Source organism: Xiphophorus maculatus, chromosome 6, assembly GCF_002775205.1.
Source record: "Xiphophorus maculatus strain JP 163 A chromosome 6, X_maculatus-5.0-male, whole genome shotgun sequence".
NCBI lineage: Eukaryota > Metazoa > Chordata > Actinopteri > Cyprinodontiformes > Poeciliidae > Xiphophorus > Xiphophorus maculatus.
In genome coordinates, this window is record NC_036448.1 from 8,749,778 (window position 1) to 8,777,282 (window position 27,505).

The 27,505-nt window shown below is 40.4% G+C and overlaps 2 protein-coding genes across 7 annotated transcripts in view; one reads left to right on the forward strand and one right to left on the reverse strand.

The window, feature by feature from the left end:
• Window positions 1–94: 94 nt before the first annotated feature.
• On the reverse strand, window positions 95–12,825 carry LOC102233270 (1-phosphatidylinositol 4,5-bisphosphate phosphodiesterase delta-1-like). Of its 3 annotated transcripts, none has more exons than XM_023335816.1 (15): window positions 12,711–12,825; window positions 9,334–9,492; window positions 8,365–8,593; window positions 8,043–8,172; window positions 5,904–6,132; window positions 4,818–5,019; window positions 4,119–4,263; window positions 3,879–4,031; window positions 3,638–3,790; window positions 3,408–3,561; window positions 2,872–2,988; window positions 2,589–2,767; window positions 2,375–2,507; window positions 1,515–1,664; window positions 95–591 (listed from the first exon to the last, which is right to left on the reverse strand). In XM_023335816.1, the coding sequence occupies exons 1-15, from the start codon at window positions 12,730–12,732 to the stop codon at window positions 500–502; spliced, it is 2,247 nt and encodes a 748-aa protein (XP_023191584.1). In that variant the 5' UTR covers window positions 12,733–12,825; the 3' UTR covers window positions 95–499. The 3 variants fall into 3 exon arrangements, with proteins under 3 accessions (XP_023191584.1, XP_005809282.1, XP_023191583.1); XM_005809225.3 differs by having other exon boundaries at window positions 12,699–12,825; XM_023335815.1 differs by lacking the exon at window positions 12,711–12,825 and adding an exon at window positions 10,053–10,234.
• LOC102238336 (serine/threonine-protein kinase OSR1-like) overlaps window positions 9,383–27,505 on the forward strand; it is a 23,460-nt gene continuing 5,337 nt past the window's right edge. Inside the window, exons 1-19 of one of the 4 annotated variants that reach the window (XM_005809243.2) lie at window positions 9,383–9,472; window positions 12,832–13,801; window positions 15,562–15,627; window positions 16,859–16,986; window positions 17,525–17,637; window positions 19,598–19,706; window positions 19,987–20,128; window positions 21,202–21,257; window positions 21,426–21,535; window positions 21,638–21,739; window positions 22,723–22,856; window positions 22,948–22,996; window positions 23,986–24,051; window positions 24,256–24,378; window positions 24,726–24,761; window positions 24,923–25,072; window positions 26,116–26,215; window positions 26,285–26,353; window positions 26,486–26,550. In XM_005809243.2, coding sequence (XP_005809300.2) covers window positions 13,764–13,801; window positions 15,562–15,627; window positions 16,859–16,986; window positions 17,525–17,637; window positions 19,598–19,706; window positions 19,987–20,128; window positions 21,202–21,257; window positions 21,426–21,535; window positions 21,638–21,739; window positions 22,723–22,856; window positions 22,948–22,996; window positions 23,986–24,051; window positions 24,256–24,378; window positions 24,726–24,761; window positions 24,923–25,072; window positions 26,116–26,215; window positions 26,285–26,353; window positions 26,486–26,550 — 1,656 coding nt within the window. In that variant the 5' untranslated portion in view covers window positions 9,383–9,472; window positions 12,832–13,763. Of the gene's footprint in view, window positions 9,473–10,291; window positions 10,380–12,831; window positions 13,802–15,561; window positions 15,628–16,858; window positions 16,987–17,524; window positions 17,638–19,597; window positions 19,707–19,986; window positions 20,129–21,201; window positions 21,258–21,425; window positions 21,740–22,722; window positions 22,857–22,947; window positions 22,997–23,985; window positions 24,052–24,255; window positions 24,379–24,725; window positions 24,762–24,922; window positions 25,073–26,115; window positions 26,216–26,284; window positions 26,354–26,485; window positions 26,551–27,505 lie in introns of those variants that run through there. The other 3 variants (XM_023335818.1, XM_023335819.1, XM_023335817.1) reach the window with 3 other exon arrangements.

A 27,505-nucleotide genomic window follows, 5' to 3' on the forward strand; every position in this document is an offset into this window, starting at 1 on the left:
AAAGACGAAAGGCGCTCTCCTTGTGCGAGTCTCCTGAGGCACATCCAGACCGATCTGCTGGACAGTCTGATACAAAATAAATAAAAAGCACAAGTTTCACTTTCAAAGTGTTTACTGATGATAAAGAAAAAAGTCAGATTCTTGCACATGAAAACTAAATCATTAATGGCTGAATCTATTGGTGAAAACAAAGCATGCCGTTTCTAGGCCGTTTTTCTTTAAACTACATAAAATAATTTAAAAATATATATTCTGATTAAAATTGAGGACATGAGTTAGTTAAACCCATCGTGTCTGTAACGTGACTGACAATGAATCTATAATCCTCATATTACTTCTGCAGTCTAATTTTAAACTACTACAATACCATCTATAAGTTAGCTTTCCTCTAAAACAAACTAAATAAAAATCTAAAAACATGGTTGCTGTGTGAACAAGGTTCGGGTTTGTTGCAGTGGCGCAGGCGGAGGTGTGGGGTGGCGATATGCAGTCTGGTGTTTCATTCAGCATCCAGGACCATGACGTGCACAAAGAGTCCGGCTGAGGGGAGCTTGTCTCCGTTCCTGTTGAGCAGAGGCACGTGTCTGTATCCTGTGTGGGAGAGGGCAGGTAAAGCAGATGTGCTCGGTGATCAGAAAGCCAGAAATAAGAAGAGCTGTCTGGGTAAGAGTCTGAAATGAAACCTGTGTTTCCTCCCTCAGAAAAGGAACAGTTCATTTTTCTGTTCCTTTACAAACAGAAAAAGTCTTGAACTGTGTCACATTGTGGCCACAAACTTCAGTGTAATTTTATGTGATAGAACAACACAAAGTAGTGTTTGGTGGATTTTAATTATTATTATTATTTTTTTAAATTATGCACTGCTTTCTGTTATGTCATGTGGCTGTAACTAGGGATGCACCGATCCACTTTTTTCACTTCCGATACCGATATGAGTTTTAGTGTCAGCTGATCCAATGCACAAAAACAGTGCTGAATTGATTTAAAATCTTTCTTTCTTTTTAAACAGAGACATAAATGCACTGAATTACAAATTGATTTGATCAATCTCCACCAGCACTTCACACTTCACACCAAAAGCTTCACAAGCTTGGTGAAACGTGTAAAAATAACTTCAAGTTGTTCAGTTAGGAGCAGACAAGTCAATGTAAAAAATAAATAAGAAATTGAAAATGACAAGAACAAACTCTTTCGAATGGTTCAGAAATTAAAAATAGGACTTTTAAAAATAATGTCAAACTCATAAAAAAGCATGATGTCCCGAGTAAAAAGCATAGAATTAGACTGACTGGATTCACCCTTATAGAGCAAAAAACACTGTCATTTATACCTGATTTAGATTTATTTATTTTTTCAATATCGGGACTAATATCGTGATTAATATTGGATCGGTGTATCTCTAGCTGTGACGTCACAACAATCTGTCCTTCAGGGAGTCAATGGTTCTTATAGGCACTGAAGAAGAAGAAGAAAAAAAAGGCTACGAATACAGGCAGAAATAAACTAAGACGTACCCAGTTTGAGGCTGTTGAACGGAAGTGTGTACTGTCCGACGAACTCGTTGTCAGACGTCGAGTCGTGGTCCTCTATGAGAAAGCGAACCAGCGCCAGCTCTGGCACGTACACGTCAAACCGGAAGTTCTCATTCCAACTTGGGTTGAAACCTTAAAACAGAAAGCAGAGACGTGACGCGACGCTGACATTGTGAGTTATTTGTAGTGTGAAGCTCATCGCGGGAGGCGTTTGATGCGGTACGGTATGTCTGTTGTGTAAATACACATCGAGTAACAGAATTTCTTGTTTCATCATATGGTAAAAAATTGTTTTTAGCCGGTATTTTAAGTTACAAACGTAAACTGTTTGCAACCGGCAATATGCTTTTCTTTTTTTTTTTTTTTTGGCTCACTGTGTTTTTTTTTCTTTGTACGCAATCCCAGCTCGTGAAAGTAGAGGTTTATTTCCATTTAACATGTTTATCAGTAACGTTTCAGCCTTCATTCAGGGGGAATGCTACGTAAATAAACGCGAGAGTCTCACGCTAGTGGGAGAAATGGCTCGGGGCCTTTTGCAAAAACAAAAGAGAAATCCTACACCCGCTAAAATTTGACGCTGTTCCATTTTTTATTTCCCATTTTTCTGAGAAGGACGTTGGCCTCTTGTCTTCTTTTGAGCTTTTCAGGTAGTTTCCTTCAATGTTTTTTGGTGCAGCGCCACCACAGGCGAAAGCGGGAACAGGTCTTTCAATTAGTTTGACACTGTAGTGTGAAAGGGAACTGCAGCAGCTGACAAGGTAACAAATTTTGCAACTTTGGTCGCCAATCAAACAGAGTCTACCCGACTGTCAGGTGTGAAAACAACCTAAGACCACATGTACCATTGTTCGCAACAGCACTGGTCTCTTTCTCTGCAACATCAGCCGGCACCCCATAGATCTGCACTTTAACCAGCGGGTCCACGATGGAGGATTTCTTCTGGTTGACTTTAGGGAGCTGCTGGCCTGATATAACCTAGTGACAGATGCAAAACACATTAGGACTGAACAGGTTCCCAAGGTAACCGCGAAACCTTACTGACACTGGGGACCTCACCATGACATGCAGTGTCTTGTGCTGCAGCCAGTCTCCTCGGGTCAGGGTGATGGGGTCGAACTCGGTGGCACCGTCCCTCATGTAGGCCGGTTTGAGAACGTAGCCGCCCTTGCCGTTGATCAGGAATCTGCCCTGGTTTATGTCCAACTCTGTGCAGGCCGTCTGGAAGTTCAGGGCGACTGGAGCAGAAGTGAAAAAAGGAAAATAAAAGGAATGTGAGGAATGTAAAAGAAGGGCCTGTCTTCCTTTGGTAATTAGTAACGTTGGGCGTCGGGTTTTGTACCAATTTGGCAGCCCGCGTTCCACAGTGGTACTGGGTTGTAGTTTGAAGAGTCGGTCCTTGAGCCTGCGGGATAAATGCGGCTCAGTTTTTCCACGTTGTGGCGGATGTAGGCATTTGCTGCAGAGAAAAAAATAAGAATAAGTCATTTACAATTTCTTTCGAAATGACCCCTTAGCCCTTCAACTAGTTTTCAGTCTCTAGAAGTGTTCCCATCCAGGATTGCCCTGAATTTACCCCAATTGATCATTCTGTTAAATATGACCAGAGTGCATTTCTGCTGAAGTTGTGCCATACAGATGTTCAAAGCTTGAGTTATTGTTTTATAATCCAACTCTGCTTTCAACTTCCCCATAACTTTGTCCCCTACTTTGTGTTGCTCTGTCAGATAAAAGCCCAATAAAATACCTTTAACTTTGTGTGTCCAACATGACAAAATGTGGAAAAATTCAAAGGGGGATGTGAATGCCTCTGCATGGGGCTGTACCTGTGGACTCCAAGCGTAATAAGGAGTCACATGCTCAACATTGTGTCTTTACCTGACTCCTCTGCCAGTTTCACGGCTTTCCCCTCTTTAAACGACGATATCTCGTAAAAGCTCTGGTTTTTCCTGGCGTCTTCGAAGCCGTTGAAGTGGACGCTCTTGCAGTAGATGACCATGTCGGACAGCTCTTTGGCTAGTTTCAGGTTTTTCTTTTAACGCAAAGGTCAAAAATTAGACATCAGACAAAAGACCGATTTACGAACATAGCTAATGTAGCCCCCTCACCTTGCTCTTCTCCGCTGGTTGGTCGTCTGCCTCGTTACTCGAATCTTCTTCTTCGGTCACATCGGTGTTGTCAGCCTCCTCAGTGACATCAGCGAAGCTGGCCTCCAGTTTGTTTAATCTCTTTCCTTTAATCAGGAATTTCCCTTTCAGCTCCTGAGGAAGAGCACATGCATCCACACCTGTAATCATAACGCTGCTCCCTTCACAGCTTTAAAGCTCATTAAGCTGAGCTGGCACCAACCTCAGGCGATGGGAAGTTTGCGGGCATGCCGTCGCCCAGGGGAGTGGTGACGAGCGCGCTCCCCAGGATGGAGCTCATGTGTTGGGCCATGACGGACTGTTGCTCCACGCTACAGTGGTTCTCCAAGGAGAGAATTACTGGGTAGTCAGATTTCTTGGGGACAACCAAAAAATAATAATTTAAAATTAAGTGTTACAGGAAGTAATTGAAGATGCTACCTCAGATTGGCGCTAGCTATACCTTGAAAGCATATTCTTTGATGGTTTTGATCACATCTTTGAAGAGGATCTTTGAGGTTAGAGTGTAACCGTGGTAGATCACCGGCTCGTTGTCTGATCCATCCCAGCAATCCAGCTCCACACAGCGGCAGCCCTTCAGCAGAGCTCTGAGGGATTAACGGCCGCCTTTAGAAACTCAGTACACAGGTTATCTAAAAGGTGTCATCAAGTCAAATCTGAGACTTGAAGTACTTTTAATGCAACCGTGACTGAAATTTAAGACCGAAAAAGCTAGAAATATAGGGAATGGTTGGGTGAGCCTGCTGTATTACAATTACAAACCCTCATACAACAAACGTCGTCCAGCCAACTATTGTTGTAATTTCAATTTGCACAATTCTATGGTTGATGGAAACGCAGCTATTGCAGCTTACCCCCCATCAACGTGTGAATGTGTGCGTGATTGGGTGAACGACAGATGTAGTGTAAAGCGCTTTGGAGTCCTCTGGACTGGATAAAGTGCTATACAAGAGCAAGCCATTAGCTGTGTAAAGTTAATGAGGTGAATTTTCCTTAAGCTTTTATTCCTGCAAAAACACACTTCAAGCATTACCCTCCTGCTGCCCTTACCTCATCCCACTAGGACGTGGACATAAGTAGTGGCAAACGCTGGGAAAACTTGATCTTTAAAATACCGAAGACAGAGGCTTGAGTTGGTTACCTGACGTAGGCCTCAGTGCTGCTGGGTCCTTTCAGCTGATCCTCCGTGAGGTACGTGTTGTGTGAGGAGGAGATGAAATAATGGTTGAGGGGCTGCTGCATGTCCTGGTACACCTTCTTATGGTCCGGATTGAATACCATGGCCTCTGGATCGTGGAGGTACATGAGGAAGCCATCTTTGGACAGCAGACTTTTCCCTTTGGCTAAAAGCGACCAAAACCAAGACAATTGTTATGAATTTATTTTTGACATCATAAATACACAGATAAAACAAGTCACTTATATGAAGTAGGCTATAGATACTCCACAGAACCACTGCTGGTCAACCATTTACATTTCCTGTAATGCGGAGCTAGTAAGCTGCAGGCCAAAACAGCCCGAAGCAAAACATGATATTTGCTAAAATCAGAGACCATTTACAAAATAAAAGAGGCAGGGAACATTTCAAGGACCAAGCTAGTAGCTAGTGACTACATTTTTACCTGTTAATGAGAGCATGCATTTGGGAATACCAATAAACCTAACAAACCTGTGTCCATGTTTCAATTTCAATAGAATATGCTAACTGCTTAGTAACCAGCATTATAAGCCAATAAGAGAATGACCATTTCTTAGCAGTTTTAGCTTTTGTACACTAAAGGAACATGTTCACCGACATAGGTAGTATAATCTTCTACCCAGCATTATCTGTGTAAGGTAAATGGTCAGAAGTGCAAAAGGCAGTTTAGCATTGCAGCTGACTTGAGATGGAGAACACATGGTAGCCATATTGGATTTTGAGTTCTGTTACTGAGGGGAAACGTCCAGCTTTCTGACTTGGAACTTAATTGGACATTTTTGTTTAATTTTCCAAACTTTTTCCAACTTGGAAATTTTATCTTCGAAGCAAAAACGTGTGAAAAAATGTAGCCTTTAACTGAACATGCAGAGCCAAAATACAAGAGGATGTTTGTCCTATTCTCTTTAAATTTATCTTAAGGACCAATAGATAGACTAAAACTTTATTATTATGCAAGTACCTGGAAATCTTAGTATCTGCATAGGTTGTATTTGGTTGTAAAATGTCTTGGAGTTCTAAGGTACTGACCCTGTTCATCTGGCTCGTACTTCTCAATGATCTTCTGGGCGTCGGCGAGGGTCACCTTCTCCCTCTGCTCCTTCGTCAGGAATTCCACCAGATTCCCGGCATTCATGAAGCCCGTGGTTTTGGCGTACTCCCCGTAGATGACGTCGATCTCCTCCCGATGGGTCAGCAGATTGTAAAAATGCTCAATCTCCGCTCCGGCGAGGTATCCAGATTCTGATTTGTCACATTTCTGTGGTTGTTGGAGTGCAGCATCAAGGTTAGAACATTTATATGAAATAGGCTATTTCATATAAGTGTGAACACCTAAACAATAAAGTTTGCACTATGATTCACAAGCTAAGACGCTGTTATGTACACACAAACCATTGCATACACAATGTGGGGGGAAAAAACTACGACTTTGTTTATATAAAAACAAAACAATATATGTGGGGAACAATTCAGCTTAATATGATCAGATCAAAATTGATTTTATTAACTATTGCACGAGCAAGACACGGTACCCAGCAGTTTTCTTTGATGTGTTCTCCGTTTGCCGCCTGCGTTACGTAAAAACTTGGAACCATTAAAAATGTGATTCTTTTTTTTATTGAATTATTCCAGGATTATTTGAAGTTTCAGGGCTTTGAGGCAGCATGTGTTACTCTGTAGCCTCAAGTGACCTTTCGGTAATGCTGTTATTACTTAGAGTGTGGCCTTTGGAGTAGTTGCTGCGAAAAGTGATAGTTTTTTTTTTTTTTACTTTGTTCCACAACACACTGTATCTGTTTCTTCCATGAGGAGCAGGAAGACCCATTTATCTGACCACAAACCACATTTCCAGTTGATGGTCCCTCCTACGTCTTCCTTAGAGGCACATTATTTTCAAACTGTCTCCCACACATGGTGCCTTGCAAAAGCATTCATAATATTTGAACTTTTCCACATTTTATCACATTACAACCACAAACTTCATTGTGTTTTACTGCAGCTTTAAGTCACAGACGGAGGCAAAGAACCGCATAACTGTATGAAATGGAAGAATGTGATATGACCTCGGTGGTGGTGAGCTTTTCTATTCACCCCCATTTACTGCAATATCCCTACCAAAGATGGCTCTCCACTTACGCTAACAAGGCAGGGAGAGTATTAATCCAAAAAAGCAGCCAAGAGGCCCATGGTAACACTGAAGGAGCTGCTGGGTTCCACTGCTCAGGTGGAAAAAGAAATCTGCTGATGGCAGAACTATAGGTCCTTGTATAAATGTGAAAAAGTAGCAGGGACAAAGATGGTTCCAAGACCAACATGTGCCATTTTCCCTTCAGGAATTATATTCTGCTTTGTGTTGGCCTATCTCAAAGAGTCCAAATAAACACATTACAGTTTGTAATGTGCAAGAAAAATGCACATTGTTTGTTTGTTGCAAGAAAAATGTTACACATAAACTCAAATCACTAAGTGTTCGTAATGGACTTCCCCTTCCCATCTTTGGTCAGAAGAGTAAGCCATTGTGCTGTCTGACAACGTCACCCATACTGTACCTATTTTTGCCACAATGCATTCTGCAGTGCAGGATCTGAAAAGCAGCAATTTAAAGGGACAGTGTCGTGTATTTTCTAGGCACATAATGCCATTTTACAGCACAATCAAGTGACTATGTTAACTTTAGTCGTTACAGAAATGCCATATACATAAAATGTGACTTAAAAGAAGTTTGACATCATAATTTAACACCTTGAAATTGGGCCACTGTCTCTTTTAAAACCTGCTATTTCTGAAACTCTGCCTTCAAAAAGTCACCACAACATCGCTTTTCTATTAGCCCTTTAACAAAGTTTTTACCAGTGTTGCACTGAGAAGCTGTTTACTGAGCTCAACAAATGCGTAGTTTGTCCAGGTGTTTGCTAATTGCACCTGGCTAGTCCGAAGGAGCTGAGTGGGGGAGTCTCTGAATGGTTGCTCTGGAGATTATACGATTTCTCAAACATGCATGAAAGAGTCAAGGCCACACTCCAGGTACGTTTATGATGAAGGAATAAGAACATAACATGAAAGGTTTATGCTAAAAATCAATATTTGCAACGGCATTTATCATAAAATGAAGTTTTGAAGGTATTGCAACGTCTTAGCAAGTTCTTGCCAGCAGTACATCTGTATCACCTTGAAGAGCATCTCTGCGTAGTCATCATCCAGCCCAATGTTGAGCAGCTGGAGGAAGTTCTTCATCTCTTGCTGACTCAGTTTACTATCTTTGTTCTTGTCTGCTTTGCTCAGGCAGCTGAAGATCCAACTGTGAAGTTTGCATGTAAGGAGAATACAATCTGAGTGCTTGCTGGTACAATCTCACTGGTTGGTCCTCGTCGCCAGGCCTTGATTTACAGCCTATAGTGACAGACCGAGGACACATGGCTCAACAAAATGCAGACACTTTTTGGAGTGAGTTTCATTCCAGATAGGAACTCATATGCTTGTGAAAGGATACTGATCTTTAGCCTGATTGGCGGAGAGGTTGTCTAGCCTGGAGATCAGTTTTTCCAGGCCCCTCACCCAGCACCCGGACTCTTCCTCCGAGCTAGCTATGAGGTCCAGGTTCTTTCGGCGGCCCTTAAACACGATGGTGAAGCAGCGGCCCTCCACATGCTCTTCTGTGTTCTTCTTCAAACCCTCCGATTGGCGGCCAAGTCTAACTGCTGCGATGCTGTCGACTGGAACTAGACATCAGAAATACCCCAGATGTTTAACGGTATTATAGCTTTTATATTTTATATATAGCATTTATATGTTTCTCTAGTTCTTGCTGCAACATTGGTCCTTTAAATTTTGAAATGTACTTCAGGTGATAGAAGGCCAACTTTGCAACTGTCTTTATGTAATTCTGAAGGTTCAGATCTGAGTCTAACTTAATTCTTCCGGATGATAAAGTGTGTACCCTTGCAGAAACAAAGCATATCCTTGCTTCTTAATATCTTTAAGCGTCAATGAGCAGCTTTGCAAGCTAGTCATGGTGCTATGACTAGCTGTTGCAAAGTTGCTTTTTGCAATTTAGTCATCAAGGAAACACCAGTAATGATGTTACCCAATGGCGCTTATCAGCCTGTGACCACATCAGTTTATGGATGTCATTAAAGCAGAAATATAACAGGGGCTATTTTAGCTCGCTCCTCCTCTTACTCGAAAAAAAAACAAACTACAACTATCTCTTCAGACACACCCACTAAACTGATATCACGCACAACCGATAATACGACGTAAAACACTAGTTTTACGGCTTTGTGAGCAGTCGTCCACTCTTCTACACATCCATCTGTACTGAGACGTTATCAGAGATCGCGCTGTGTGTGTTAGCGTTGAAATTATAAATCTGCTTAACAAATGCTAGTAGCAGGAGTAAAGGAGGATTATGAATCTTGGTGAGACATATGATTGCTGGGCGACACGGTGCGGGACTCACAGGTCTGGCTCGACTTGAAGGTTTTCTTAGATTCACGCCATATGGTCTTGCAGTCCTCCTGGAGCTTTAGATGACGGGTCTTCTTCCAGGACGGGGACAGGACCTTGAGGAGATCTCCGCCTTGCAGGAGGAACTGCAGGTCTGGATCGCCCTCCATTCCTAAAGATGAGAAATATGCCTTTAAGAGAAACAATGAGGAAAAAGTCTGCGGCTGAAAACCATGCATGAAATGATTGTAAGGGTCAAAGTGTACCCATGTTTCTAAATGTAAGGATCCAAAAATGCAAATATTAATTGTGATAACATTCCTAAGGTTGAAGTCTAGAAAAAGTGACAGAGTGACTCTGGCTGTATGGAGCGTAGTGCATTGTAGTGGTGGCTGGGTTCTGCTGTTAAGCAGATAAAGACGGCTACTATACATTCCCTCTTTAGGTCAACAAATTCAAATATTTTCAGTTGCAATAAAAACCACAGAGTTGATATTATAGATTTAGTGGCCATCACTCTCAATATGTGGTAGTGTTTTAGCAGCACTGCTACCTCCCATTTCCTACAGTTATCTCAAAGTAAGAACACTCAGAACAATTAAAGCCTTTGCTGAATTGCCACAACAACAACCATACTCCTTAGACATACAATGGGACGCCAAACGCGTGCAACATAACCCGGATAACCCATCCGCCTCAACACTCAGATCATCTGGTCGTTGTGCAACATACCTATAAGTTTTGCATTTGTTTGTATCGCCTTCTGGTTGGAGGCATGGTGAAGCAATTCCTCAGATTTGCTAAGTTTAGTTTGTCTCCGCACGCAAGACATGTTGCTCCAGGTTGCAGAGAGGCTTCGGGAGAGTGTTGCCCAGACGCAAGAGAGAGAGACAGAGAGACCGGTCTGTGTGTGTGTGGACTGAAAGGGCGTGTACCAGCAGCTAACCCCGGAGTTTACTTCAGCTCTCCCAGGACTTCCCTAAGAGACAGTCAGCTGACAACCGGGATGACCTACTTAAACCCGTGAAACGGACGACTGTCAACTTGACAAGCTATAAAGTTAGTTTGGTTCTTGCTGCTTGTAAAGTTAAATCTACCCAAAAGTTATTTTTAATAGAAGGAAAAGGCATGGAGGAAAATATGCCCACATTTCTCAAAACAACCACAGGTTCAATGGAAATGTTACAAATTAGCCAGGAAACAGTTGAGCTACAAAACCTTATTCCGTTTAGCTGCTTGCTAATAATTAACCGCTGCTTTGAAGCAATTAGCATTAACGAAGCTACATACAAAACGTAGATACATTGGATTTAAAAAAGATATATAAAAGTACAGGTAATTGTTAATACAAGGAAAGCGCTTGAGCCTTCTCCAAGACATATTAGCGTTAACGTTGACTTTAAATGAACTATTTGCATATTTGAAAAATATGCCAGCTTTAGCATTTAACCTGTAACTGCTGCGAGTTAAAATGTAAGTGATATAAAATAATAATAATAAAAAAATGACATTGGATTAGCCCCTGAAGTCACCACTAACAATGACGTCACAGCAGGGTTGAGTTCTAAATTGGACATTTGCTAATGTTGTGGTGCTAATTATTGCTGACATCAGCATATTTATTTCTATCCATTCCTACCCCAAATGAATATGTTCACAGATAGTGAATGTACACCGCTGTGTGACCGTCATTATTGCCAATTTAAAAAAGGTATACGTGCAACCTTCACCAAATTTTATATGCACAGCGACCATCCTGGATAATGAACTCCAGGCTGCAATAATTGACTTTTCCAGTCAGAATTCCAACTGCAGAAGGCATTTGTTGTTTTATTTCCAACTGGGAACAGGGAAATCCAACGTCTTGTGTATAGAGAACAGACCTATTCTGACAAATGTTAGCCTCCAATTTGACTAAAGGGCCATTTCGCCAATTTAAATGAGTCTGAACCTTGATTCCAGTAAGCTTGAAACCTACAGCAGGGGTCTCCAACTCCAAAAACATCTGACTGAAACAAATTGCTCATTAGCTGGGCTCTGTTGATCTTGAGAATGTGTTGTGGAGGTACTTCAGCCACTTGGTTGTGTTACATTAGAGCAGGGATGTAGCTAAAGATCCAAGAGAGCTTTTTAGGACAGGAGTCAAAGAACCCAGCTTCACAGATTTTTCAAACTTGAATTGTTTTAAACTCGTGACAGAATCCAGAAGTATTGTTTCTGATTTGTGAAAACTCAAGAAGGAGCCATTTTAAATCTCATTTTCTACATCACCTCGGGTGGGACTGAGTTTAAAGAACACAAAACTAGTCAGGGCAAAAGTATGGACAGAGTTATTAATTGATGACAAACGTTAAAGCTTCTGATTTGTCAAACCCTAATTCAATTTGTAAACATTTATTAAATGGTGGATTTCAGGCTTTTAACCATTATAGTGGGTCCAGCATAAGAACTATATTTCCTGTAGCCTACAGCTCAAACCCTGACAAGCTAACAGATGGTAACATGTGAAACCAAAATTTATTTAGCAAGAATTCAAAGATGATTTTTTTCTTCTTACTATGAGGTAAAGAACCCCAATAAAAAAGCCTTAAATTTATCCCTTTCCATTCCAAGTTTGATTTAGTATCTAAACTGAATGACAATTTCAATAGCGCCATCTTTTGGAATGTAAGGGAGTGACATCGTGGGGTTTGCGTGCTGCTGGACAGTCCATACGAAATTCAAATTTTACAGGTAACCATTGTGGGGAAAACTTACGAACATATGGGAGAGGAAGACGTTAGATGTTACAACACCCGCATGACTCTGACTTTTACGATTGTAAGGAGGGGAACCAGGGAAAAAATCAGTTTTCTGCAGAAAAGCGGGATCTCCCCTTTCAAATTGTAGTGCTACGGCGCCATCTTGTGGTTTAGTTGCGACACTTCGTATGCTGTGATTTAACAACGCCTTATTTGCATTACTTGTCGTTTACAACCTTGTAAAGAAACAGGCAATTCATACTGTGCACACAACGATTCAGTTTGTCGCTTTCTTGACTTGCTGTCTAACCAAAGACAAGGCGCTGTTTTGGTTTGGCGACACTTGTGTTTGTGTTAGTAACAAGGTGCGTAAGAGGGAGCCACACCTTTAGGCTGAAAGTGATCTTGAAATGTGCCACAGTGGCTGCAGGGGAGCATAGTTTTACATTAAACAAACAAAGAAAGTGCAGAAAGTTGCACAGTTTAACTTTTAGTTAAAAGTTAAACGCTCACGTCTATGGGCTATCAGGTTAATACCTGTTGTTGGATTATGAAAGTAATCGGGGCTACTCCCAAGAGATGCAAGCCTCAACTACAACAAGCAAAACTAATAAAGTAACCAAAAATCCACTTTTACCTGTTAACTTACTTTCGATCCCATTCTTCTTCATCCTTACTTTTGTCCCTCCCCCCTTTTGTTGTTATTTTGCAGGTTCTCTCCTGGTTTGCTTTGTTTCACGAGTAGCTGCTCTCTGTTTTCATGTGTGCAGTTTCCAGAAAGGGGAGAAATCTCTGTAAGCCAACAAGAGCTCGATCTGAGCGCAGGGGAATGCTGCAGGCTCCAACACCGGTTTGACGAGACTGTCATTCAAGCTGGGCTGCTGATGTCACAACAGGGCAGGTTACAACCCACACTGTGCCATCAGACAACGAGTAGGTTAAGGCGACCTTGTTTCAAAGTGCTGTTTTTGGTTTTTATTGTTTATTTAATCCTTCTGAACCTGCCTTTGAAAACAAAGTTACTTTCCTTTCATAATCTTGTATTTTAGAACAGGACACCCTGTGATGGTCTCCAGAGGCAGACAGAGAATGAATGAGGATGGAAGAAACACCCACAACCTTGTAGAGAGAGTGAAAACTCATATCTCACGCCCTGTTGGAGCCTGGGGCTAGTGAATTTAACGAGAACATGTCAAATGTGTTCACGTTTAACACAAAGCAAATATATCCAGATAGTCTGAATGGAGGAGCTTAATAGTTATAAGTACAATTGGCTCTCTGCCAGCCACATAGTAGAGAGTGTCTTTTTGAGGATGTGGGACTAATGAATAGGACAGATGAAATCTTTACTTCCTATTTTGCTGGCGTACTGTTTTTTTTTAACCATTCTTTAAATGATTTTTTTTACAGCTCCAGTTGCCTTTGTTTTGTAGTGAAGTGGCAGGAAAGTGGGCAAGGAGGAAGGCATAAGTGGCAAGGGTCAACTGGCCGGGACTGGAACCCGTGAAGGCAGCGTGGAGGGCTGGCCTCCGTAAATGGGTCGCACGGTTTCCCCCTCGGCCGCGCCCATTTGCTAGCAGCTTTGCCTTGGTGGGATAATAGCGGCGCAGTCGGTGTAGCGCAGAGGCTCCTGTAGCTCTCAGCACTTCTCTTTCAGACCTGGCTTACCCTCAGCGCACTGTCAGCGGTGGAGAGCTTCCGGATGGCACTCAACAAGCCCCCACCCCAACCATTCCTCCGGTAAAACCATGCAAGGACCACAGTACACAGCATATGGAAGGCTTTGAAAAGCCTTAACTTATCTGAAAATGATGAAGCTATTTCATTTTTGCAGAAATAACATGGAGCTACTTGCCAAGAGACGTTTTAAATCTACTATTATCATTTGATATTATCAGTTCATACCCGGTTTATAGGGTTTGTTAATACTGTACCTATTTATATACAGTAATTTGCATTAGCGAAGTAAACTTTTCTTTAATGGACCGTTTTGGTCCGGAAACCAAAACAGTTTTTGGAACAAGGGCCCACATTCTCGTAACTCTGGCCCTGGGGATGATATTATTTTTCTGAAAAAAAAACAAACAAAACAAAACACTGTTTTAGTTTTATGCCAGAGGCAACAAGACACACGCTTTTCCTCAGGTTCCACTGTCGTTTCATCTCTCAAAAGTCCAGAGAATGTTTCCCCTAAAGTAGTTTTTTTTTTTTATTAAATGCCTTAACTGGCCTAAGAAATTTCCATTCCCTTGGCCAGTAGCTCCATGTTATTCCCGCAAAAATGAAGGCGTTTAATTAACAGACGTGATCTGCAGAGGTGATGTTCTTCTCTTACTTCCTGGATGAGTCGCTGATGCATTCCAGGAATAATTCTGCCAGGACGGTAACGACTGGCTAAGTTCACACACGGTTAAATCTTCATTTATGTTTATTCTGGTTATTTCTGTGTGATATTAACGCTAGTTTGGTTATCTGAAATATTCAAGTGGAAAAAAAATTAAATAAAACTCTTTTCCACAGACCTGTATCTTTTCATTTTTTAAATGTTTGTGCTAATTCAGGATTTTCTGCTTAAGGTTAACTTATGTTATGTTTATAGTACTGCTAAGGTTTGAACTGTTTTCTGACATTCACATTAAAGTGTTATACAGTATTTGCTATCAACACAGAGTGACCTTTATCTCATAAATCGTTCAGCTATTTAATACTTAAAAAAAAAAAAACACCTCAAAGACAGTTAATCATAAAAAATATTTGTAAATATGTTGAAGCCAACAATAAAAGCTGACAAAGATGAGCTACAACTTAAACCTCATCTCAAAGAGAGAGGTGTGTGAGCCTGTGCTCGGGAAACAAGCAAGAACAGGCCTGTCTGTTTCCTCACATACCACTAATACCATCCGTGCAGCTTTTCCACGCGTCTCAGGCTGCTCTTTCACTCCACTGGTTACAAATGTCCTCTGTTGTGAATATGTGCAATGGTCAAAGAACCAGTCTCATTTTTAAATACTCGTCTAATGTCTCACCTGTGTAAAATGTAAACTTTAAAACATGCCCGCTCACAATCAGCCTTTGGAGTTCTTCAAATCTTGCTTGACCGTTTATTTATTTAGCGCCTGAGGTTCAAAAGACCGCACGGATATTTAGTTCATGACTCAGCGTTTCCTTTAAATTGAAAGAATGATATAACATTAGAGGTGCCTAAGCCATTTAGGGTTCCACCAGTACTGGTGCAGACGCTGCAGCTGTTGGACATGTAGACGTTTTAGCTTTATTGTGAGCTAAAACGACGAGGGAAAATGATAGAAATCCGCTTTTTTTTCTTTAGGTCTCGCAGTTTGAGTTTAAAGCTACTACTAGCCACACGTTTCTGTGAAATCCGCCAAACAAACTGTAGATATAGTTTGTCGCATCATGATCTGTTTGCCGTAAATGTTTGTCTTGCTGTCTTACTGTAAAACTTTTATCTAATCACAATGAAATGTTCCCTCCTGAAACAGACTTCCGAGCAACTCGTGCATCCGATGGCATCACAGAAGGTGTGGGGAAGCTGCCAGTCATTTCAGGTATTCCTGTTTGTATTTTTTCTTGCATTTTTCATTCGCATTTTTAAATAAAATCTTCCATCAAAGTTGTTTACATGTGTTCTGTATGGACGTATTCATTTTTACTACTTCGTTGCACTTTTTCATTTTTTAAACTTAAAATATTATGTAATCCTGCAGTAGAAATCCACACTTTTTTTTTTTATTAGTGAGGAAAAATGTACACACTGGATTGTGTCTTAAATGAGGAAATAGTATTATCTCAATTGGAACAACATTAACATCTCATACATGTGCAAAATTATTTGGGTCTTCAATAACCCCAGTGGTGGGGTACCAACTCAAATGTTGGGGTCCTCTTTAGAAATCAAGACCAATAATGAGATATTGCCCCTAGTAAAATTATATGTAAATAACTTAAGAAACGTTGACACTGCATAATAACAATAGGATATCAATTGCACAGATGAGAGATAACAGAAGTAAGTGGTAGGGCTTTGTACAGATATTTAATTAATGCTACATTACCAGTTGTATGTGTCGTAGAGGATCACTGAACTCAACTTTCTTATACGGGGCATCAGTGTTATTTGACCAGTCCAGTTTATTATTGAGCTGAACTTTTTAAAAGAGATTTCATCTCTTTTAAATGTTTTATCACGAAAATAGAGCAATTCGAAAATATGAGGTTGGCATGTAACAATATATATATAATTTATTTTTTTAAGAGGACACATTTTTTCTTAACAGAAAAATCCTTTTTTTCTTCGTTTCAGTCTTTTCTCTTGTGGTAGACGCCAAAAGGTTTATTAATTTTTACATTATTTCTCGAAATGGTTGGGGAGAAGGGCTTTATGACGTTTATGAATTGAAAACGGCACAAGTATTGGGAATATCAGCGCCATCTGTTGGTTACATTTTATTAATGTGGATAACAACAAGGATTGTCTTGGTCATGACACTTCACCTACATATTTTTGAAAAATAACTGTTTTTTGGCTTGCGGCTAAACCATTGTTTGTTTGGGTACCGACAATAATGTTTCTTTTACTGGCTTTAAGTGTGAAGCGCGACTGCTGCCTGAAGAGGGCGACATCTTGGTTCCTCCCTCTCCGGCTTACGTATTACGTTGCGTCAGACGCGCGTAAAGTTGTGTTGACAGGGGCGGCGGCAGCGGCAGGAGTTGCCAAAGGAACAGCAGCAACCAGCCTCAACGGACCCGAATGGAGTAAAGTAAAATCTGTCATTTTAGGCCGCGTTTGTGTTATAACTCCCAAGAAGCGCTTTTACACACCACTGAGGAAACAAACATGGCAGACGAACAGTCCACCCAGTCCTGGACCATTAACAGGGATGACTACGAACTCAACGAGGTGATAGGTGAGTAGCTTAGCCTGCTAACGTTAGCATCATAGCCCTGTCTTCACTGCAGCGTTGGCTGACAACTGCTGCTAGCCTCGCCAGCTACTAGCGTTGCATGTCTGCTGCAATCAGAAGTCAAGTCCCAACCCGCAGCCCTTCATGCAGGCCGGTAGTTTTCCTCGGGCAAGGCCACCTGCTCTTGTTAGCTGGAAAGCAAACAGGAGGCTGTCTCCTAACTGAGCTACATGAAGCTAAACGACTTGCTAGTAAAATGTAGCCGGCGAGTGAGAGATTCGCTGTGAGAGGATAGAGGGAGGTGCTATTTGCTCGAAGTATAATCCTTACATATATGTATATAACAAAGTATACGATAATTTCTAGCTTTAGACAAAAAAATACATTTCGGATGTGAGAAGTAATGGTAGCTGAGCTGTGTGAGGCTTGTGTGGGTGGTCTTAAATATAGTAGTTATTATCCCTTATTCCGCATCAAAGTTTTTAAAAAAATAACTATTTGAGCTACTAGTTCACCTCACTGCTGATGTTGATCTCGTCAGGGAGTGGAGCCACTGCAGTTGTTCAGGCAGCATACTGCAAGCCAAGAAAGGAGAAGGTGGCCATCAAACGCATCAACCTGGAAAAGTGTCAAACTAGCATGGATGAGCTCCTGGTAAGGCACCTTTGAAAGCAACGGGATTGTATTTGTAGTCCTGCAGGTGTACAGGGATGCATTTCCGCGTGTTTTTATTTTTTTTTACTGAAACTTGCAGATTGTAAGATCATATCAAGTAAAGACTGATTTTGTTATACTTTATACTACACTTTAATGTAACTTCAGATACTGAAACAGAATTTCTTACATATTTATATACCAGATAAATGTGTTAGAACCTACAGATAAAAATGCACAGAAAGTTTTGATTTGTTTGGCCCAGATCAGTCTATTTCCAGTCTATTACCGATACACTACGCCTGATTTCCTGCTAAGTGCCAAAAAGTTTACCAAGGTAATTTCGTGACCTGTCGGTAGAACATCATGACTTGTGTAACATGCTATAAAAACTATACATTTTACAAAAGTTGTAAAAAGTGTTGAATGTCAGATTAATGAAACTTGGTGAAAGCTGTGAGATATGCAAGAGCAACAGTCCTAACTTTGGATGCTGTTACTGAATGCAGATGTCTCAAGGTCAGTTATTTTTAGTATCATTGATGTGTTTAAACAGGAAATCAGTGGAAGAACTAAAATTCAAGAACCTTTTTCCAAAGAAAACCGTGCAATGCGTGTCTAAAATACTTAATGTCTGTGCTTCAGTCAGGCTGCATAAGAGTGAGAGAGAGCAAGACTTTCAGCAGGTAACAGTAAGGCTGACTATTAACGCTTAGTTACTCTGGTTTATTCTTGTGAAATATGCCGTTTGGAAATATAGGCAATTGTTTTAGTAATGCTAACTGTGCTAATATAAGTTTCTAAAAAATGGTTTATAATGGGAACTCTTCAGTACATTTTTATTGTAAAATAAAATAAAAACAAAAACTCTGTTTTTGAGTGACTGCTCTCTCACAAACCGGCCTGTCGTTGCCTTGTTCGTATTATAAATGATGACCGCCATAGCAGGAGAGAAAGTTCTTACTTTTCTGTAAGACAAAAAAAAATCAAAATCAGATAAAGCTTGTTTAGCAGAGATTGAAGAAGAGTTTCTTTTTTTTGCACTTGGTCACAATTTTTAAAAAGTTGCATTTTTTTGGTGAACAACAGGAGCCATTATCCGTGTGTTTTTCCTGTTTTTTTTCTTCGCTCTGACTGACTATAATCGAGGCTCCTTTTTTTTTTTAAAAAAAAGCAGCTGAGAACTTATTGCTCTTTTATTTTCAGATGAAAACATTTATCATCTGGTGTCATCTACCATTTTCCTAACTTACCAACACAAAAAGGCTTGGCACATTTATGCTGTGCAATGTATGACTGGATATAATAAGCCACCTATTGGACTTGGAATTCAGCAGCGAAATAATCACTGTGGGTGGAACGTCAGCGTTTGTTTAATCCGGTGAAACAAGAGCCTCAAAGGTCAAGGTGCTTAATCACAACTATGCAAAACTGTGGCAGCTATTATTGCTTCTTAAAACTAACACAACAAATGGACATATCAAATCATCTATGAAACTGTTTCGGGATACTTTCTTTACTTTTACTCGCAGCAAAATGTTACAGTAGATCATCAGATACTACTTTGCTCTCTTTGAATCATTGCCTTTTGTTTTTTGTCACACACTGCAACATCAACATCTGTGCTATCTGATATGAGCATTGTTACGACGGTGCTTTGTTGAGCTTCAGCCTAATCTAACTAGGTGTTCTTACATTTCCAGAGTCCTGAGTAAACATTTGTCTGCCCTCTCTATTTAAAAAAAGAAAAAAGAATCCTATCTTGTGACTCTGTGATGATCTAACCAAACGTAGTCAGTTATTTTTCTTGTCCAGACCTGATTTAAAGCGTGTACACCTGTTTTATGTCTTGGCTGTTTTAACAGGGAGATTAAACTCTTATAGACAGACTTGGACTGAATCCTGGCTTAGTCTAATGGTTGAGCTTTTCATGCTTTTTTTCTTTTCCCCGTTTGTGCAGAAAGAGATTCAGGCTATGAGCCAGTGCCACCATCCAAACATTGTGTCTTATTATACCTCCTTTGTGGTGAAAGATGAACTGTGGCTGGTGATGAAGCTGCTCAGTGGTGGTAAGTAGTTCTGGCCAACTTTATTTAACCTTATTTGCTTTGTCAGATCAGGTTTTCGTCTTACCACAAAGCTTGACGAAAGAATAGATTGTTGGCCAGACTCCAGCTGTTCTTAGCTGCCAAACCTTTCTGATAGTCAACCAATCTAGTCGGGAACAAACAATAAAAGTGTCGCCTCATTTTCTAGCAGGAGGTTTTCTGTGAGTTGCACTCTTCCAGAGGCTTAGCAGGTCAAAGAACGGCCGGTGCGTCTCGTGACAAGCCTCTGCCTTTCTTCCAGGCTCCGTGTTGGACATCATCAAGCACATCATCTCACGCGGCGAGCACAGGAACGGAGTGTTGGATGAGGCCAGCATCGCTACGATCCTGAAGGAAGTCTTAGAGGGGCTGGAGTACCTTCACAAAAACGGACAGATTCATCGGTGAGACCAGACGAGCCGGCAGCAAACAAAACGCCGGCACACGCCGCCATCTGGCTCGGAGCTTTTCGCCTCCGCAGTTTGAACTTGATCTCACTCTTTTAATATTTAATACAGTCAAACTGCATAATTGAGGAGGTTTGTTTTACATAAAAGTCCCTCTCGGGGAACATCTTGAGGCACAACTGAAAAGAGAGGCTGCTCTGTTCCCCCCTGCCGGTGCTGTGCCACGTTACGAGTGTCACTGCGTCAAACTGGACAACTTTCTATTCAAGAAGCAATTCCCCATAACACCATGGATTATGTTGGAGTAGAATATGTCCAACACGTCATATGATTAATTCTGACTTTTTAGACTTTTTCTGACTTTAAGTTCAGTTGACAGAGCAGCAGCTGATTGGGCTCAGATGATGTGACTAACTCACTTAAACCTAATCTGTGAGGATGAGGCCTCAGGACCCGAGGCCTCTTTAATCTATTTTAGCTCTTTGTGCATAGTTTGCACCTGCTTTACAAAGAGTGCCCACATACCCTTAAAAAGTCTTAAATTTAGGTTTCTCAAATTAAGGCCTTAAAATATCTTAAGTTCATTTAAAAAAAAAAGTAAGTTGGCTTTAAATACGCTAATCAGGTCTTAAATTTAATTGTGGCAGAACTATTTAATCTAGTGTTTATTTAATGTTTTTCTTGCGTGACTTTTAAGTCAGGCAAAAGTTTGAGTTGCGTGCAAATGGCTTCATTGTGTTCCGTGATACTAGATGCTAATATACTCTTCGTAGCTAGCTAGGTAGCGTTTTTTTTTTTGCGTCTATCACGGGTAAGTGCAAATCTCTCCACAGCTGGCTGGACAACTTTGATATTTTACCACTTCTCACTCTTACGAGCCAGCTCAATAATCCCCTATATTTGTAGAGTTTTTTTGTCTTAAATTTTATTCATGTTAGGCTACGAAAAGGTCTTAAAAAGTCTTAAATTTGAGTTGCTGAAACCTGTAGATGCCCTGTTTTATAGTGTGTGTAAAAACCAAGAGCAATAGGATGAACACACTAATTAAATTCCTCACTCTTTATCACCAGAGACCTTAAGGCCGGAAACATTCTTCTCGGAGACGACGGCTCAGTGCAGATAGCTGGTAAAGTGTTTTTCTCCCGTTTCTGTTCCTGTGACTTAAACAAGAAGTCGCACTTTGAAGTTTGCATTATAATATGAAACGGTTGGAAAAATACGGTAGTCTCTGCGTAGATTTTTTTTTTTAAACATCTTTCATCTTTCTTTTCTTTTCTTGGCTCTCTCACCACAGACTTTGGTGTGAGTGCCTTTCTAGCCACAGGGGGAGACATGACGAGGAATAAGGTTCGGAAGACGTTTGTTGGGACGCCATGCTGGATGGCGCCGGAGGTCATGGAGCAGGTGGGAGTTGTTCTTCAGTTTCATCTTGTACTGAGTCTAAAACAGGAAAAAAAAATGATGTTCAACATTTTGTCCAAATGGCTTTTGTTTTTATATCTGCAGGTCCGTGGCTACGACTTCAAAGCAGACATCTGGAGCTTTGGGATAACCGCTATCGAACTGGCCACTGGGGCCGCGCCGTATCACAAATACCCACCAATGAAGGTGACTGTGCACTTAGCACGGACCTTTATTTGCTAGTTATGCAGATATTTAATGGTTTCCTTTTGGCTCGAGGAATCCAGACAATTTCGGTTTGCATTTGGGCCTCTGCTTGTTGTTGAGACGCTGGATCTGGAGATTGTATCAATTTGTAATAAAGAGCAATCTAACATTTGATTAAAATCCTAAATTTGAAAAATGTAGGAACTAGATATTTTAATATATTGTAAATAAATACATAATAAAAATCAGACAAATATTTTCCTCACTGAATGAAGTTAAATCAGACAAAACTTTTCTTGCTTTAGTTCAGCCAGAATTACCAAAAATATTTCTATTTGTTAAACACGGGAATACTAAGTGAGAACATTTTGGGGGTTTTTAAAAAATTTTTTGTAACTTTCTTTGTATATTGTGTTCAAGCATTTAATTTGAGCGTAAAGATAATTTAACTTCACATAATGTGATTGGATTGTTTCAATTTAATGACTATTTATTATCCCTGATAGCTCAATGACTAATTGATCTGGGTAATTGAAGTAAAGGTCATCTTATGTTTTATACTTTAAAAAACATTTATATTTTGTTAATTTAGTTTTTTGTTCTCGGACCAGTCAGGTGTATAGTGTGTGCATGAGAGAGACATTTAAAAGTATGAAATTTTGTTAGCATTCTACAGCTGGAACAAAGTAAACTATCATGAGATAATGATCATAAATTATGTCATATTAGTTAATTGAAACTGCCATGTTTTAGTTCATTTGTATTCTTTTTTTTTTTTTCATCTCAAGTGTGGTGCTGAAAAAGTTTGAAAACTTACCTTGAAAATGCTTGAATTTCAATGTGGCAAAAGTGTTCGAACCCTGGGTCTACAAAATCCAGAGACTGTTCGTCAGTGCCAGACTTTGGCTCGTCTCTGTTTTTATGTTCTTACTTACTAATGAGCCCGTCAGCGTCGTCATCACCTGAATATTTGTACTTTCCAGGTGTTGATGCTGACTCTGCAGAACGACCCTCCTTGTCTGGAGACGGGTATTGCGGACAAAGAAATGGTGAAGAAATACGGCAAGTCGTTCAGGAAGATGATCTCCTTGTGTTTACAGAAAGATCCAGAGAAAAGGTCAGTTGGTCTCTTGACTCTCTAATTTTCCGACCAGATGCGCCGTTTGTTCCAAAACATCTGAAAAGCCGTCTGTCGGACTCTTTTTCAGACCAACGGCTGCCGAGCTGCTGAAGCACAAATTCTTTACGAAAGCCAAGGTGAGCTGTGTGTTTATTCATAGGAATTAGGGATGGAAGTTATTGATTAATGAGTTAATCTAAAGTTGATAGATCTTATCGATTGACTAACGATTAAATGATAAACTGCCATTTTCTATCAAGATGGCTGACCGTCTTTTCACAATATAAAGGGCTACATTTTTCATAATGTGCTGAATTTAAAAATTAAAATTTTACATTATTTTGTGTCAGCTGTATTAAATATTGACCGAATGAACAGACAATTGTGGTTCTCACATTATTTAAGTTAGACATATTTATAAAATGTCACAAAACAAGAAGCTGTTAGACTGCTGAATAGAAAAATAAAAGATGAAAAGAATAAAATATTCCCTATTAATAGAGGAATATTCATGCAGAAGTATTGTCTATGGTTGCCCTTGAAACAATGAAGTGCATTTACTCAAGTAATTTTTAGTTGGGAAGTTGACGTTGCTCCGTCATGCAACTCTGCTCATTCCTGTCAACTTTTGGACTTGAAAATATGGGAAATGGCTTCTGGCAGGGGGTGAGGGGATAAAAAACCCGGTAGTTTCCCGGCCAAAACGGGAGACTTGACGGGTTTGGCTCGGCAGGATGAAGCGGTAATAAAGTGATAACTGAAGGAGTTGTTGACTATTTATATTTTAAAACAGAACCGCATAAAATGTATCTTGCATCCCACACCGTACTCTATTTGGGCCGTTTCCATTTCCCATGCTGAAATGGCTCCGCCACCATGTTTATTCCTTTGTCAACTGGCTCCATCGGCGCCCTCTGCTGCCTGGATGCCAAACTACAACACTGAAAGAATGTCTAAGCGGACATTATTAGTTGATTAGATTATTAGATTGGAACCAATTTTAACCTAATAAACTATTGATCAATAGTTGGTCACAAGTGATTGTGTGTATCCCTAATCAATTTATTCGCAAGTTTCGAAATGAATGTTTTTAAATGTAGATTTATTTTGTTTTGTTTTGTTGCAGAACAACGAGTACTTGGAGGAAAAGCTACTGATGAAAGGCCCCACAATATCAGACCGATCTAAAAAGGTTTGGCACTTTTTACCAATGCAAATGAATTTAATGTTTACAGAAAAAAAGTGTTATTTATGTGACTATGGTGCACTGGTTTAACAAGGGTGTGACACAGTTTCACAACCATGGCGTGTGACGCATGCTGAGATTGGCCTCGGACACGCTCAAACAGCTGTCCACAGTAAGCTCTGCTTCTCTTTATCGGGGTGCGTCCTGCAGGTGCGTCGCGTGCCCGGTTCGAGTGGCCGCCTCCACAAGACGGAAGACGGCGGATGGGAGTGGAGCGACGACGAGCTGGACGAGGAGAGCGAGGAGGGAAAAGCCGCCGTGGCCGCCCTGAGGGTGAGACCCCGCTTGACAGCCGCTCTGCTCGGCTTTATAAGACTGCTTTTGCAGACGGCGCTCAGATTCTAACAACCTTTACCCTCGTAGTGAATGTGTTTCGCTCTTGTATTAATTCAAGGTGGGGGGGTTACAATGGCTAAAAGTGATTTAAATAACTGGCCTGAACTTCTGCTTAAATCTCTGGTTAGTGTTAGTTTTAAATAATGTTTGGGCATTGGGTCTGCTTCCCTGTTTACTCCTCAATCCTACAAAACTCCCAGCAGTTTATGGATGTGGACTGGTGGGGGGATGAAAGACAAATCGCATGTATTCCATCCTGATGATCTATCATGTCCATTCTGCAGTCACCCAGAGTGAAGGACGGCTCCCAAAACATGGAGGTGAGTGTATTTGTGGTGGACATGACCCGAACACTCTTGATTTTCATCAGGATGCCGACACACAGCGATCTGCATGACTCTCATTTCTTTCATTCAGTAATTTATTTCCACATCGAATGTAATAAAAAGACCTCCCAAATTTATCTGCAAATTTCTGTTAGCTTTTCCCGCCAGCAGATGGCGCCACCATGCATCTGCAGCCGCCCGGAGCTGCACACGAGAGACCAGCAAACCTGGCTGCAGCAGGAGACGAAGCTCCGCCGCAGGCTGCCACCCAGCCGGCGAGCCCTTCACACGGACCTGCGGTTCAGGTATGAACAGGAGAAACTTTCATGATTTGGTTATTTTCAGGGATGAAACGATTAATCGCATGATTCGCGGTTAATCGGTCATTGATTTGATTGTCAACTAATTTAGATTAATCAATAAATTGTTAAATGGAGCATGCAGGGACCAGAAAAGGACATTTTCTGACAAAAAACCCAACAACTATTATTTAAAGCAAAATAAGCCAAAATTGTACAAAATAAATACACATTTTACATTGAGGATAAAACACCTTTGTCTGTTAATATGTTTTACACAAAACTTCTCAAGTGGTAGTTTTAGCTTCCCCTGGCTCAAGTTCACTTAAGGAAGGCTATTTTTGCATTTTAAGTGATAAAATATGTATTTTTGTATGCCTTTGCTTTTCTTAATGTGGTTCTAATGTTGTATAAAAAAGACTTAAGTGGTTAAATGAAAGAATGTGCCAATTTTTTATGCAATTAATCGTCAGAATAATTACTAAAATATTTAGTTGTTGTAGTCATATTTATTATGTAAGGACAAAAATTCTGGCTGTACTGTATATTCTCAACAAATTAGTGTGAAACAACTATCTGATTATATCGCTATTCTTTTGCTTTTCAGTTAATATTTCTTATAACATTGTACAGGGTTTATTGTTACTTAAAAATTCTTGTAATAAAAAATAGAATTTACGGTAAGGATAAAGTGTAGTTTTTACATTGAGATGTAGGATTTGGTTGATTCCTGGTTTAAAAATCTTGTAATTTTTGGGACTTTTAAGAATGAATTCTAGCAGTTCTCTTGCAGAGTGGAATAATAATACAACAAAAACGGCTTATTATTTCAATCGAGTTGCGGTCCGAGCCACACTAGAAGCTTAATGTTGGCACACCTCATCCATTTTTACACCAATTAATGTGTGTTTGAGATCACTGTCCTGCGGGTTCAAAGAATGGCCCAAATAATTCATCAAATGTCCCGAGTTAATATGAAACTTGTGTAGATGATTGCATTTAAACTGTTATAAACATTCAAACCTTTAATTATTTGACTTTTACTTCAGGATCCTGCAGCCTCCAGCGTTCCCATCAGCCTCGTCCTCAGACTGAGGAACAACAAGAAGGAGCTCAATGACATCCGTTTTGAGTTCATGAGTGGCAGAGGTAGGAGCGCTCGCAGAGGTCTTTCTGTCACATCCTGCTCAAAGCCACTCACGTCGTTTCTGTCCGCAGACTCTGCTGATGGCGTCTCTCAGGAGCTGGTCTCAGCCGGTCTGGTTGATGGGAGGGACTTGGTCATTGGTAGGTTGACGACTTTATTCACTGTGATACGTTTTTACATATTTACAGCTCTTGCTTCAATAATATTTGAAGTATTTGTCTGTGCTTTTAAGCCAGTTCCTGTTAATCTTTTTTTTCCTGTCCTCTGTTTAGTTGCTGCCAATTTGCAGAAGATTGTTGATGATCCTCAGAGTAACAAAAATGTGACCTTTAAACTGGTAAGCCAAGAGACTTTATTCTGCTTTAATAATTATATGGATTTTTACCAGGAGTAACCTGGATTAACCTGAAAAAATTACTTTTTTCTGAGTTAAGTGCTTAGTTGTACAGTCAGAGCATGCATTAGTTTGAGTATTTGATGTGTAATTGACAAAGTACAGTGAACCCTCGCTATAACGCGGTTCACCTTTCATGGCCTCGCTGCTTCGCGGAGTTTTTTGTGCAGTTTCCTTTTTTCACAGTGCTTTGTGTTCTGCGTCCTGATTGGCTAAACAGTCGCCGCGCTTCTTCTCTACCTGTGTGCCAATAATGTTACGGTATTTAAATATATGTAATACAGCTTGGCAAATTTTGGCAAATATTTTTGCCCGGAAGAAAAAAAGAGCGACAACAACTACCGATAATAACTATGTTCTTCTCTCGAAAAAACACACCGGCACCACAGGCTTCAGAAGAAAAAGCCACTAGAGAGCGGAGTCAGGCCTCAGCGTCACAGTCAGAGGAGCAGTGAAATACGCGAGTCACAATTTGTCCTACTGTACTTCATATTGATGACTAAAATGATTATTTTACTGTAGTTATTTGTAAAAAGCCTTCTATTTGTTAAAAAAATGCTTAGGCCTGAAAACAGGTTTGGTTCTTTGGTTTCAATGTAGAGTATTTAATTATGCTGTATAATAATTGTAAAAAATAAAGGTAACTACTTCACGGATTTCGCCTATCACGATTCTTTTCGGAACCTAACCCTCGCGACAAACAAGGGTTCACTGTAGTGTAAGGGGAAGCGGTGCCGGTTTTAAGTTATTGTCTAAATAAATCAGAAAAGCAACATGCATTTTTATTTATTTTGATACCACTATATGAAATACAGTACAACCCGTTGGGTTAACACAGTATTGTCCAAACGTTTTGCTATCAGGGCCAAAATCAACAAAATTTCTGAAGATATTTTCT

Coding starts and splice junctions, on each gene's coding strand:
- LOC102233270 (XM_023335815.1), bottom strand. CDS start 10,152: ATGTCTTGCGTGCGGAGACAAACTAAACTTAGCAAATCTGAGGAATTG. Junction 8,594..9,333: donor CTTCAAGTCGAGCCAGACCT/GTGAGTCCCGCA, acceptor TCTGATGTCTAG/TTCCAGTCGACAGCATCGCA. Junction 2,768..2,871: donor GAACGCGGGCTGCCAAATTG/GTACAAAACCCG, acceptor CTTCTGCTCCAG/TCGCCCTGAACTTCCAGACG.